General features: G+C 43.4%; 1 protein-coding gene across 1 annotated transcript in view; it reads right to left on the reverse strand.

Moving 5' to 3' along the window:
- The window catches only part of LOC311353074 (adhesion G protein-coupled receptor D2), a gene marked incomplete at both ends in the record, with an annotated part of 63,086 nt that extends 52,605 nt beyond the window's left edge, over window positions 1-10,481 (reverse strand). The window contains 14 exons of the mRNA XM_084472910.1: window positions 313-415; window positions 2,514-2,617; window positions 3,215-3,341; window positions 3,734-3,789; window positions 4,459-4,570; window positions 4,832-4,940; window positions 5,453-5,590; window positions 6,252-6,363; window positions 6,727-7,020; window positions 7,489-7,568; window positions 7,733-7,909; window positions 8,971-9,612; window positions 9,894-10,121; window positions 10,475-10,481. Of these exons, the coding sequence (XP_084329036.1) occupies window positions 313-415; window positions 2,514-2,617; window positions 3,215-3,341; window positions 3,734-3,789; window positions 4,459-4,570; window positions 4,832-4,940; window positions 5,453-5,590; window positions 6,252-6,363; window positions 6,727-7,020; window positions 7,489-7,568; window positions 7,733-7,909; window positions 8,971-9,612; window positions 9,894-10,121; window positions 10,475-10,481 (2,289 nt within the window). The remainder of the gene's footprint in view (window positions 1-312; window positions 416-2,513; window positions 2,618-3,214; window positions 3,342-3,733; window positions 3,790-4,458; window positions 4,571-4,831; window positions 4,941-5,452; window positions 5,591-6,251; window positions 6,364-6,726; window positions 7,021-7,488; window positions 7,569-7,732; window positions 7,910-8,970; window positions 9,613-9,893; window positions 10,122-10,474) is intronic.
- Between the last annotated feature and the right edge of the window lie 1,117 nt (window positions 10,482-11,598).

An 11,598-nucleotide genomic window follows, 5' to 3' on the forward strand; every position in this document is an offset into this window, starting at 1 on the left:
TCATGTACTATATATTTTTTGTAATATATGCGGTTCAATAATGCATTATTATGTTATTTTGCATGGTTTAAACGCTTGTTAATAACCAGTTGGCTTATCAGGGCTCCCCACAGCTGTCTGTAGGCGAGGTGCAGCAACACCACGACATGACCGACTGCCTCTACAAACATATTAACATCAACAATATCACGACAATGTGCGACCTGCACTTTGTCGTCATATTGTTGAAGTTAATTTGTTTATGTCAGCGTTCATGTCAGCGTCTGCATTCACTTGATGAAATATATGGGGGGGTGGGCAGGATATCCAGACCTTGTGATGAAGCGCTGAGCCGCTGCAGAGCAGGACCACCTGGGCACAGATCAGAGCCACAAACAGGTTCTTGTGGATCGACGTCCGGTCCGACCTGGGGATGCTGTGGAGGAAAAGGACTGTAAGAGGGAATTGTGTGTTTGTGTACAGTGACTTCTATGACTTTTTAGTTTTCCAGATTTTTTTAATGTAATGTTGTCAATAATATCAGGTTACTACATTTTATCTTCAATTTATTACACAGCCTTGTTATTTCAGTGTAATAGACTGCTGTTATGAACAACAGAGCGTTGCTATGCAAGCTTTTTCCAACCATAGAATCAAACAGGCATTTTTTAAGCGAATGGAATGAAATGATTGTTTAATAGTTTTCGTTTTTTTAATCTTCACACATTTAATTTGTATCGCTGTATTTTTCCATGTCTCTACCTACCACTGCATAAATGAACCTAGCCAACACTGAAACGGCCCTGCAACAATTAGGGCCGACATAAGGCCCTAATTGACAGTGAAGAGGAGGCCCAAACCTAGTAACAAATAGGCATCTAAGAGCAGAGCACACAAACACAATGTTTCGCAATGTTTCCCTTTTCCAGGGTGTCCTAAGACATATGTAGCTGCAGTGGAGCAGAGGAGCTGACCAAGTGGGAAGGAGGTCTATGTGTAGGGGGAGGTAGTGTGGGTGGGTAGGGGAGGGTGACGAACTAAAGAGCCACTCATTACCTTCTTATAGATTAGGTCTCATTAAGACTCATTTCACATCTACATTACCCACCGTCGCCACGGTAATTTCACGCTGGGCTGGGTGTAGCCACAATCAGTACTGTGTGTGTGTGTGTGTGTGTGTGTGTGTGTGTGTGTGTGTGTGTGTGTGTGTGTGTGTGTGCGTGCGTGTCTGATTTAGGTCAGTAGTAAATCGTAGGGGTCTCTTCACCTGCTGATAGTTAATTAATCAGGTTAATTAACAGCAGTGGAAATGCTGCCATAAAGCTTGGGATTGGATCCATGCACAGACAGCACTAATTACTGGATTAGCATCCGTCAATAGTACTAGCTGACTGACGAAGTCAGTGCTGAAGAGCCAATCAGTGCTGGCTTCCTCTGTTTATCTTGCTGACTGTTATATTTAAGGCCAATTTCCACCAGAACCGTCTTGGAAGTGTCACGGCAGTAAAATGTTCGCCGAAGACAATAGAAACCATTATAGTCAATGTAGGCTATTCCACTGGAATAGGCACGGCACGGAACCATCCCCAAACCGGCACTTCATTTACGATACTTGCCTCTTCTATTTTTGAAGGTTGCTGGTTCGCAGCTGTGTCTCAGAACACTTCTACAGCCAATCAAGAAGATTGGCGATGCCTCCTCTATTCTCTAATCGCAAGTCTAGTATCGCGAGCGGACCGCAACGTTGCTTAATCATGACATCTCTAAAGCATAAATCATACCGTATTTAATGGGTTATAATATTGATGTATATATATTATGTAGGGGTTGAATATAACATGTGAATAATATTGTATGAATCATTCTAATCATAATAATTTTTACAATTCATATATTATAATTATGCATGTCTTGAGCCATCAGCCGAAACGTGTCTGGACCACTTCTAGTGGGGATTGCAGTACGGAACACAGCCGCTTCGCTGCCGTGACGCTGCCGTGACGCTTCCGAGACGGTTCTGGTGGAAATTGGCCTTTACCCCTTCTCAACACTGTATATGTACATAAATAGCAAAAATAGCTCTTTATATCGTCTGGTGAAGAGCAGCCATTTCTAATATCAAAACCGCCCGCTCTTGTACCAACAGTCATTGATCAAATCAAGTCACTGGGATCACATTTCTTCCTCATTCAGATGATTGAAGCACAAACAAACCATCCTATTTTAAATTAGCTGCTGCCACACAGTTATTTGCTTTAACCAGCAGGTGTTCCTGTCACTAATAGATGGGCCTTTAAGTCCTGATTCGATAACATATTAAATATGGATTGTAAATTGTAACTTGGGGGAGCCTGTTCTAGTTCTGACTCTAGTCCTTAGTCTTTTTTGAAGCAAAAAGTTCAGCAAAACCTTAAACTTAACTTAAAAATAAAAAAGCCAATCACATTGGATCTAGCATTGCCTCCAGTTTCCTAACATGCCACTGTGTAGTGAGTGTGTGTGTGTGTGTGTGTGTGTGTGATTTGGCCTCTCACTCTAACACGGTGAAGAGCATCAAGGTCACCACCAGCGCACACAGAGACGCTCCCGAGCCAATGAACGTCAGCTTGGTCAGAATGGCCTCCTCCTCGGTGCTCCACTGGCAGAGAGAGTGAGAGAGAGGGAGAGAGAGACAAGGATAGGGAATGATAAAGACAGACAGACAGACAGAAAGAAAGACCAAGACAGATAATAAGAGGGAGAGGGAGAGAGATGGAGATAAGAGAGAGTGGGGAAAGAGAAGGGAAGAAAAAGAGTCAGAGATGGGGGAAGGCGAAGAAAAACTGAGATATTTATAAAATAAAAAGTGCATGGGGTGCTGCTAATGATCTTTGTTTTCACACCATGAATTGTGCATGCAAAGCAAGTGGTTAGAGTGTGACATCTACTGGTAAATATTATATAACTACACACACACACACACACACACACACACACACACATACACACTCACACAAACACACACACACAATATTGTTCATTACTGGTCAGGTGGCAGGTGGCAAGTATGTTTTGGACGGGCAGATTCAACACATTCATTGTGTTAAATATATATATATATATTTTTTAAATGGAAGGGGAAGGAAATTAAGTGGAAGGTTTTGACAGTTAAAATGAATTAATCGCTCAATAGTTCAATCACTCATCGTATTGTTGTGTATCCATCCACAGTGACACAAGTTGCCCAATGCGTTACCTTGGATTCAAGGTAGTTCATGAGGATAGCAAAGTTGGTGGTGTGGCTACAGAAACAGGATGTGACATCAGAGCCCTCGTACGTGACTCTGCAGTCCTTACTGGACCAGAGAGGGGCATGCTCCCGCCTACATGGTCAAATGCGCGCGCGCACACACACGCGCACACGAACACACACACACACACACACACACACACACACACACACACACACAATTAACACATTTTCCACGCATTCAAATACCACAAACCATCAAAAAGGGTCAATGTCTACATCTTTACAGACTGTATTCCTTGTTTACATAACTAAAGTATTACATCATAATACATCAGCTTATAGCTGCGTAAATCAGACACACAGACAGGCCGACAGACGGACATTTAGGCACGCACAAGGCTGCCCGGCGGACTAGTATAAACACCAAGTATCATTAACCTAGTAGTTCTGGATCCACACTGGCATAACATGCTATAGCATTCACCGGCCTTGACTGCCGGCTCGGCTGCTGCTAATACTTACAGCAGGGTGTAGTTCCAAAAGACACAAACAGGCGTGACTCGCTGAGAATACTCCGCCTAGGAACAGAAATGCATGTTTTCACACTTGTAATGTCTCTCTCCAGCTCTCTTGCTCTCTCTCTCTCTCTATCGTGTGCTATACCCTGGAGAAGGACAATGATGTTTTAATGCAACATGGATCAAATCCAATGGCTAAGAATTCCTTGGCAGTTGTTGGATGTAAAACAGTTGACTGGTTATGTTTATTCAGAGAGGAAATGTAATGCAGACATCATGCTCAGATAAAGAAATGTGTCAGCCTCCTGAGAACTGATACAGAAAATGAAGTCTTATCTTTACCCTTATTTATTTTGCTGATTATCACTGGCCAAAGGCAAGTAAAAAGAGTCCCTACATACCAACGGTGCTCTTCATTAGATAAGAACAGTTAGTCAAAGCTTAATTTAATAAATAAAGGTAAATTAGCCTGTAAACCACTGAGCCTATCACAGCACACATACAGGTGGTTTTAATTTATCATTAAGGTAAAGAACGAGTTTAAAACCTCCACTAATGACAATAAATCACAATCACTGAACGGCAATACTTTGTTCCAGTGGGGAGAATGGGGAGGGGTAGGTCCAACAAAAACACCTTTTTAGACATAGGAGTTTTATAGTTTGGACCCTACCCTACATGTGCAAAATGGAATAGTCTATGAGCTTGGATAGAATGGGCAGACCGTACCACGTGTGAGGTGGAGAGGGTGTACTGCACAGTCACGGGAACAGTTTGGGCCTTGACGGGGTCTCGAACAGTGGCAGAGATGACAGCTGTGGTCAGGTGACCTGGAAGAACGCTGAAAGGTAACCACGGACACACAGGTGATTCAAGTTCATCCTTAAAAAACAAATGTGTTTTATTATACCAATAAGGAACTGAGAATTCACCTGCATATTGGATTTTTTTGTATTATCTATTATTGACCTAGGCCTACTAAATCTTTCATAAAGTAGTCTTAAATTAATTCATGACCTTTCTTTTTACATCATGCAACATTTCACATTATCAATAAAACCCGAGCGCCATCCATAACCGGTAGTAAATTCCTTCCTTCTACCTCTGGTCGTTCTCAGAGTCGTCTGGAGCAGTCTGCTGCTGCTGGGCCGCAGACATGATCTCATTCAGACGGCTGTAATACGTATGGATGAACATCACCTCCTCGTGTCCTGAGGACACAGATTCAAGCCCTTGTTTGGTCTTTCCTCTCGTTTTACATTTCACTGAGGGACTTATGCAAACAGCACTGTGACTTTTAATGATGTTCTGCTTTCAGAGCTGTCCACAGAGCCGAGCACAGCATGTACAGTATCTGAATTATGATGTGTTGACATGTCAATGTGCATGTGTGTCCTTGCAATGTATGTGTGTGTGTGTGTGTCTGTGTGCTACCTAGCACGTGTAATCTGTGAAGTTTGTGTGTGTGTGTGTGTGTGTGTGTGTGTGTGTGTGTGCGTATGCGTGTGCGTGCACATGCATGCGTGTGTGTGTGCATGCATGTGCGTGCGTGTGTGCTACCTAGAGTGTGTAACCTAGAGTGTGCAGCTCAGTGTCTGGGACTAGCAGCAGTGTGTGTGTGTGTGTGTGTGTGTGTGTGTGTGTGTGTGTGTGTGTGTGTGTGTGTGTGCATGCGTATGTGTGTGTGTGTGTGTGTGTGTGTGTGAGAGAGTGTTTGCGCTACCTAGCGTGTGTAACCTGTGCAGCTCAGTGTCCGGGACCAGCAGCTCCTCCACGCTGCTGCTGTGAGATGTCATCGCCGAGGGCTTGAAGACATGCCTGCAGCTCCCCTGAGACAACCTGACCCTCTCCACGTGCACATCTGTACACACACACACACACACACACACACACACACACACACACACACACAGGGGCAAAACGCGTAAGCAAACATATCTTTGCTCATTGAGCTGATCAAACTGTATTCTAGAAAAAAAAAATCATAACACTGTTAAAGGGATAGATAACAAGATCTAAAAGCATTAAATAACCATAACATATCACAATGGGGTGTATCGACTACACCCATATATATTCAGGTAAATGTGAAAAGGTATATTAATAGTATTTGTATAAAGTCAGCTAATAAACAAATAAAATCTTTTGTGTAGTTTCACTTCCTCAAAGTCAGAGACGCCGTCATAAGGCACCATGGCCGCACTTTAAGTGGGCTAGCTCGGCCACGCGTGTGTACGGTAATTGGTGGACTTCCTTGGCCATTAAAAAAACACCACAAGTAGAATATAAACCTCTGAGGAACACTCCAATATAAACGGTCACATTATGAAGTTACAACAACGTTCAACAAGCTTGTAAAGTTATTTTCAGTATGATTGTTTGGACCACGGATAACAGTGCTGGGCTAGCCCACCTAACATTATCTACCACTGTCTGGGTAGTCGACTCATCTAATTGTAAGTTAGCATGTCAATGTTGTGTTGCTCCCTGACCCACAGTGACATACTAAGGTGTTTCATCACCTATGTTGTTGGTGGACAGACGGAAGCCTCTTCCCTCATGGAACAGAGAGTCTGCCAGAGCACTGGTCAGTCTGTCGATGCTCTCCACGATGGTGAACGGACCCAAACTGACCTGGAGGACAAGGATCGCTCGTTGATGAATCTATTGAGTCTAAGGATCATTCGTTGATGAATCTATCGAGTCTAAGTGTCAATGGGCAAGGGGGTATTAGAAAAAAAAGTATATATATATATTCATTGTTTTTGTCTAAGGAAGAGGATTAGGGCCACGCGTGATTATTTTTTTGGAGTTCTGACTTTAAAGTCAGAATTCTAAGATTGAAGAAAGATTTCTGAGATTAAAGTCAGAATTCTGACTTTAATCTCAGAATCATGATTCACAATGATTTGGTGAATCATGTTCACCAAAAAGACTCAACGATAATAACAACTTGAAAAACAACAAACAAACAAAGATTGAACTGGTTCTCCTCACCCCGTCGTCGGTGGGGCCCAGCCACCAGGAGGCCGTCTGTGGCTCCAGCACTAAGCTGGCCAACTTCAGGTAGTTGGTCGCTACGGACACCATGGTCTCGGACCCGGGGGTCTCAGAGGAGGAACCCTGGGGAACCCGGTCTAGGTCCACCATCTGGCAGAGGAAAGTGATGTCTGTGGAGGTGAGGACGCCTGGCCCCTGCGTCTCCACCACTCGAAGCAGAGCCTGGGTCAGTATGTCAGCGGAGCGGAGGTCTCTGCTCCAGGAACTGTTGACACTCATCTCATCCATCACCTGGGATGGACACCAACAGGGGAAGTGTGTGATCCAACTAGGTATGGGAGCGTTGTGGTCGGAGCCCGTAGTCGTAACATGTATGTGAGGTAAAGATGCCAGTCTCTCGTGATCCCAGTCAGATTCAATCAACCGTGATTGGTTTTATCCTGGCTAGTATTTCTTTGATCGGTTGATGCGTGTGGGTCAGAAATGCAAATCGCCAAGGGAACTTTCAATGCAGCCAATGAAAAGTGTGAATTTGTGAGGAGAAACATGAGGAAATGGGATGAAAATACAAGGAAAAACAGCTAACAATATACACTAATATTTCAACGGCACATTTTGAATTTTGAAATACAATGAGGATGACATAACACATATCTTTGTTATTATAATGATAGTTTCATCCATAACATATGGTCTTCATTAAGTTGAAAATGACTATGTGCCATCGGTTGATATGGACCAGCTTCACGTCTGACTCACCGGCTTGGCCAGAGGATCTCTGCTCAGCGTGCTGAAGATGGGGGTCTTTGGAAAATGCCTGTTCAGTACGTCTGCTCCATCTGCAATCAGTTACAACCATGAATGTTTTGTTGGAAAAATGTTAATTATAATTCAGGTTCCATGTGTAAGACCAATACTATGCATACTATAATTGTTGTTTGCCGTTATAATTTTGTAGTCCATTTTGTACTTTTGCATGATGTAATCCCACAGCGACAGTTACCTTTCTTAAACTCACAGACTGCCCCTCTGGGGGCATCGCACTTGTCAAAACCCCAACTGACACTCCCAGGGTCAAAGGTCACACAACAGTCGACCTGGGAAGTCTGGACTGCTTTCACGGAGAGGTTGTGGTTGGCCAGTAAACTGGGATCCAGGGTCAACACTCCACTGCTGTTATCTGGGTACAGAATACGGCACAGTTCAGTGTCCGCATATTGTATTGATCTGTTAAACTGTATTTATATAAAAGGGTGGCTGACAGAGCCGTAAACTGGATAATGCTTGTAATTTAAAGCTAAAAGTTATGCCCGCTGGTAAACACAAGCTGAAATACTAGGCGTTTGTTGCTCAATTTTGGGAGGGAGGGGTCAGAAAGAAGAGGAAATAGGGAGAGAGAGATTGACTGAAAGAAAGAAAGTCAGAAAGATCTGACCTTTTCACTTTATAAGTTAAACTCTTTTTGAGTCACATCTACATTGTCATTTAGCAGATGCTTTGATCCAAAGCAACTTCTAAAAAAACAATCAATATGGGAGCAACTGCAAAAAAGTGTAAGTGTGCACGACTGCAACCTTAAAAAACAAACAGATGGGAGTGCAGAAGGAATGTCGGAAGCTGTGGGAATCGGAAAACAAGTTCACGTGTAAGAGCTGACGAGACGACACACCTAAACAACGACTAATGCACCTATGTAGCCCAGTCACAGTCACACAGAGACCGGCTCTCTCTGCTCTCTGTGTTTCACTTTTTAGTACACAAGTTTGGTTGAAGCTTGTTCACGCCTCACTACACACGGGTGACGTCAGACTGGGAGAAGTCAAGTCTTTTTAGGGTGGGTTCCACCATGATGTCAGTCCTGAGATATTTACAACAACCACGTTGAAGGGCTGCCAACGCTGGCCAGATACTACTCAGCCACCGGCTTCCCTATTCATGTTGTGGTGGGGAGAGGATAAGAGACATAGGTAGAGACAGAGAGAGAGTCCTAATAGAAGGGTTAATGTTAACTTAAAGTCTGTTCAATGAGAAAAGATTCTTAGATAGGCATAAACTTGAATCACCCAATTCACAAGCCAAAACGGTTCCCTTCCAGTTACCCCCCAATATCTGAAACCCCCATTTCAAATCACATCCAGTATGTCAATCTTGATAAACAAATAATTACACATTTCCCATTGCTTGGACTGCGTTCTAGGCACTGTGTCCTAGCCGAGGTGCTGAGTTCTAGCGTCTAGGTACCTTGGCACGGGTTCTCTCCCCACAGCTTTGTGATGGCTGAATCTATCTCCAGGGACCCTCTGTTCCATCTGAACACCAGGCCGTCGAGGATGGGCGAGTACTGCGTCTTCATGGTGAGTATCTCCGCGGCGCTCAGCACTCGCTCCCAGATGTGCAGCTGCGTGATACTTCCAGAGAAGGACTCGTTCGCTTTCGCCAAGCCCCCCAGAGTTCCCTTGTCCTGCCCGATGATAAAAACCCCATCGGCGCCGAGTGCCTTGCCGACGTGCAGCCCGACGCCATTGCCCACCTGGACACCATCTGCAAACAACTCCCAGCGGCCACCATTTTGGCTCCAGGAGACGCAGAGCGTGTGCCAGGATCCGTCATGTTTGAAGGCGTCCTGGTAGGGCCCATTGTTCCCGTGGACCCGTAGGGCCAGCTGCACAGGCCGGCCCGGGTCCAGGCTGGCCCGGATCTGCAGCTCGTTAACGTTGGACTGGATGGAGTAGGAAAAGACGGTGGAAAAACCCGAGCCACCGGTGGTGAAGCGCAGCTGGAGGCACACGGTCACAGAGCCCATGGACGGGAACTGGTGGAGGAGCCGTGCGTTCTTCCTGTGTGATCGTTGGCCGAACTCCAGAATCAGGGTCTCTGGGGGATCTGAATGGGGGGGATTTTTCATTGTTCATATTGTGTTGTGCCTTTTGTTTGCAATCATGCAAGATGTAAAGCATTTAGGCATGAACGCAATATGACTTTCATATGAAAACCCTGAGAGAGAGTTGTCCGTGAAATCCCCAAAAATGCTCAGGTATGTTACAAAGATTACAAAGAGTAACCTTGCAAGGACAGACATGGACACACTACCTACCTCCACGATGTACTGTACTCCGTTTGGGTCTTCACAATATCCTAAGTAAGGGGGACTTGAATGAACTCACCTTTGACATGTGTCATGAACGTGCTGGCGACCCACACGGGCTGGGAGATGTTCTGAGACTTCAGGAAGGCTGTGAGCGCTTGGTTCTCAGCCGCATCACTGGCCGTGGCCAAAGCCCCCATGCGGCGGTTGCACCGACGCCCAGCGCTGTGCCACGTCAGTCTGTCCGTCACATACTCGAAGTAGGGCTCCTCTCTGGCCCCCACTGTGCTGGTGTGAAGCGTGAAGGCTGGTTCAACAACAAAATAAGCAAACTTAGTTCCTACGGAGAAGGAATATTAACTTCCATTGGACACAATTTGTTGACCCCAGAGAGCAGCTTATTAAAATAGTGCTACATTATCTATAGGTAAAAGGTGTTGGGTGATGAGTCTTCTTTATTTGCAAACTTAATATTTGCGTTGTTTAATTTCAACTAGAACTGTGTTGTGAATCCCAAAGCTGTTCTGTACATTTGAAAGTTGAATTTTTTTTATTTTTTGTAGGATCATATTGTAGCTCCCCTATTGATTCTAAGCCTTTGATTGTTCTAAGCCTCACCTGTAAATTGCTTAGTATGAAAGCAGCTGTATTGAAGCTTACCTGGCATGCAAAAGCCACATTTAGGGCTAAGCTATGTCTTAAGTTACAAGCCTACACTCTATGATAAATACCTTCAAAATGTGTTTAATTGTTTTTGTTTGCTATGCATTTGTTTGAGTATTCTCTGACTTCAGTAAGTTATTCAGGCTCTAACAGTATGCTTTCGGCTCCACATTTTGTGTTATATACATTCAGCAGCTAAGTCAACTCAAAAAGGCTTTTGTATAATATAATCCTGGCCACAGTCCAGACTTGACATCATCTGCTTAGTGAAGGATTAATGACATGAGACCAACAGTCGTGAACAGTGTAACTTGAACCATATGATGGAGTACGCTCCATTAAACTGGTGAAGTCATGACTCCTTACAGTACAATCAGCCAGTGGTATGGAAAAATAGGTGAAACCTCGAATATTTTGAGTCAGATACAGTAGATTGTGTGAATAAAATCAGTTTTTGTATACTTCTAGATTTGAGTCCTTGGGGAGATTAAGATATATTTAGAAACAAAGAGACTTCTATGATAAACACTAAACACAACAAAGACAGGCTGTGGTCGAACCTTAACAGTAACAATATCTAAAATTAGATTAAACAATATATGACATTTGAATTAATGAATCATGCAACAACTTGGTCAATTTAAAACTCAACTCAAACATTTGAGATGACTTACCTGAAGCATAACCATGAAACCAACCCTGAAAAATACATATAAATCATAAATAACACATTAACCCATTCTCAACGGTCCTGTGTTATCTTAAGTTAATATTGATAAAATAATTTGTTAACTGCGGTTCTGAATTAACTCATGAAAAAGAAAATGGTACAATCATTAGCAATGTAAATACACGCCAGCATATCGTTGTGATAACTTTTTCATGGAAATAACTTTTCGTACACATAAAATACACTAAAATGAAATAACTTAAATATGAAAAGTGAAGCAGGACTCATCACGTGTGTTGATACTCACGAGTAAATTCGACACCAATATCCAGTGCATCCTAAAATGTAACCAAAACCGTCGTGTTTTATTTAGTGATAACAACGCTACAACGCTTTCATTAGAGGTTATATATGAAAATAGTGGGTATATGAAAAAATACAAGCTGTTTTT

This window comes from Micromesistius poutassou (genome assembly GCF_964030765.1).
Source record: "Micromesistius poutassou genome assembly, chromosome: 9".
Classification (NCBI taxonomy): Eukaryota; Metazoa; Chordata; class Actinopteri; order Gadiformes; family Gadidae; genus Micromesistius; species Micromesistius poutassou.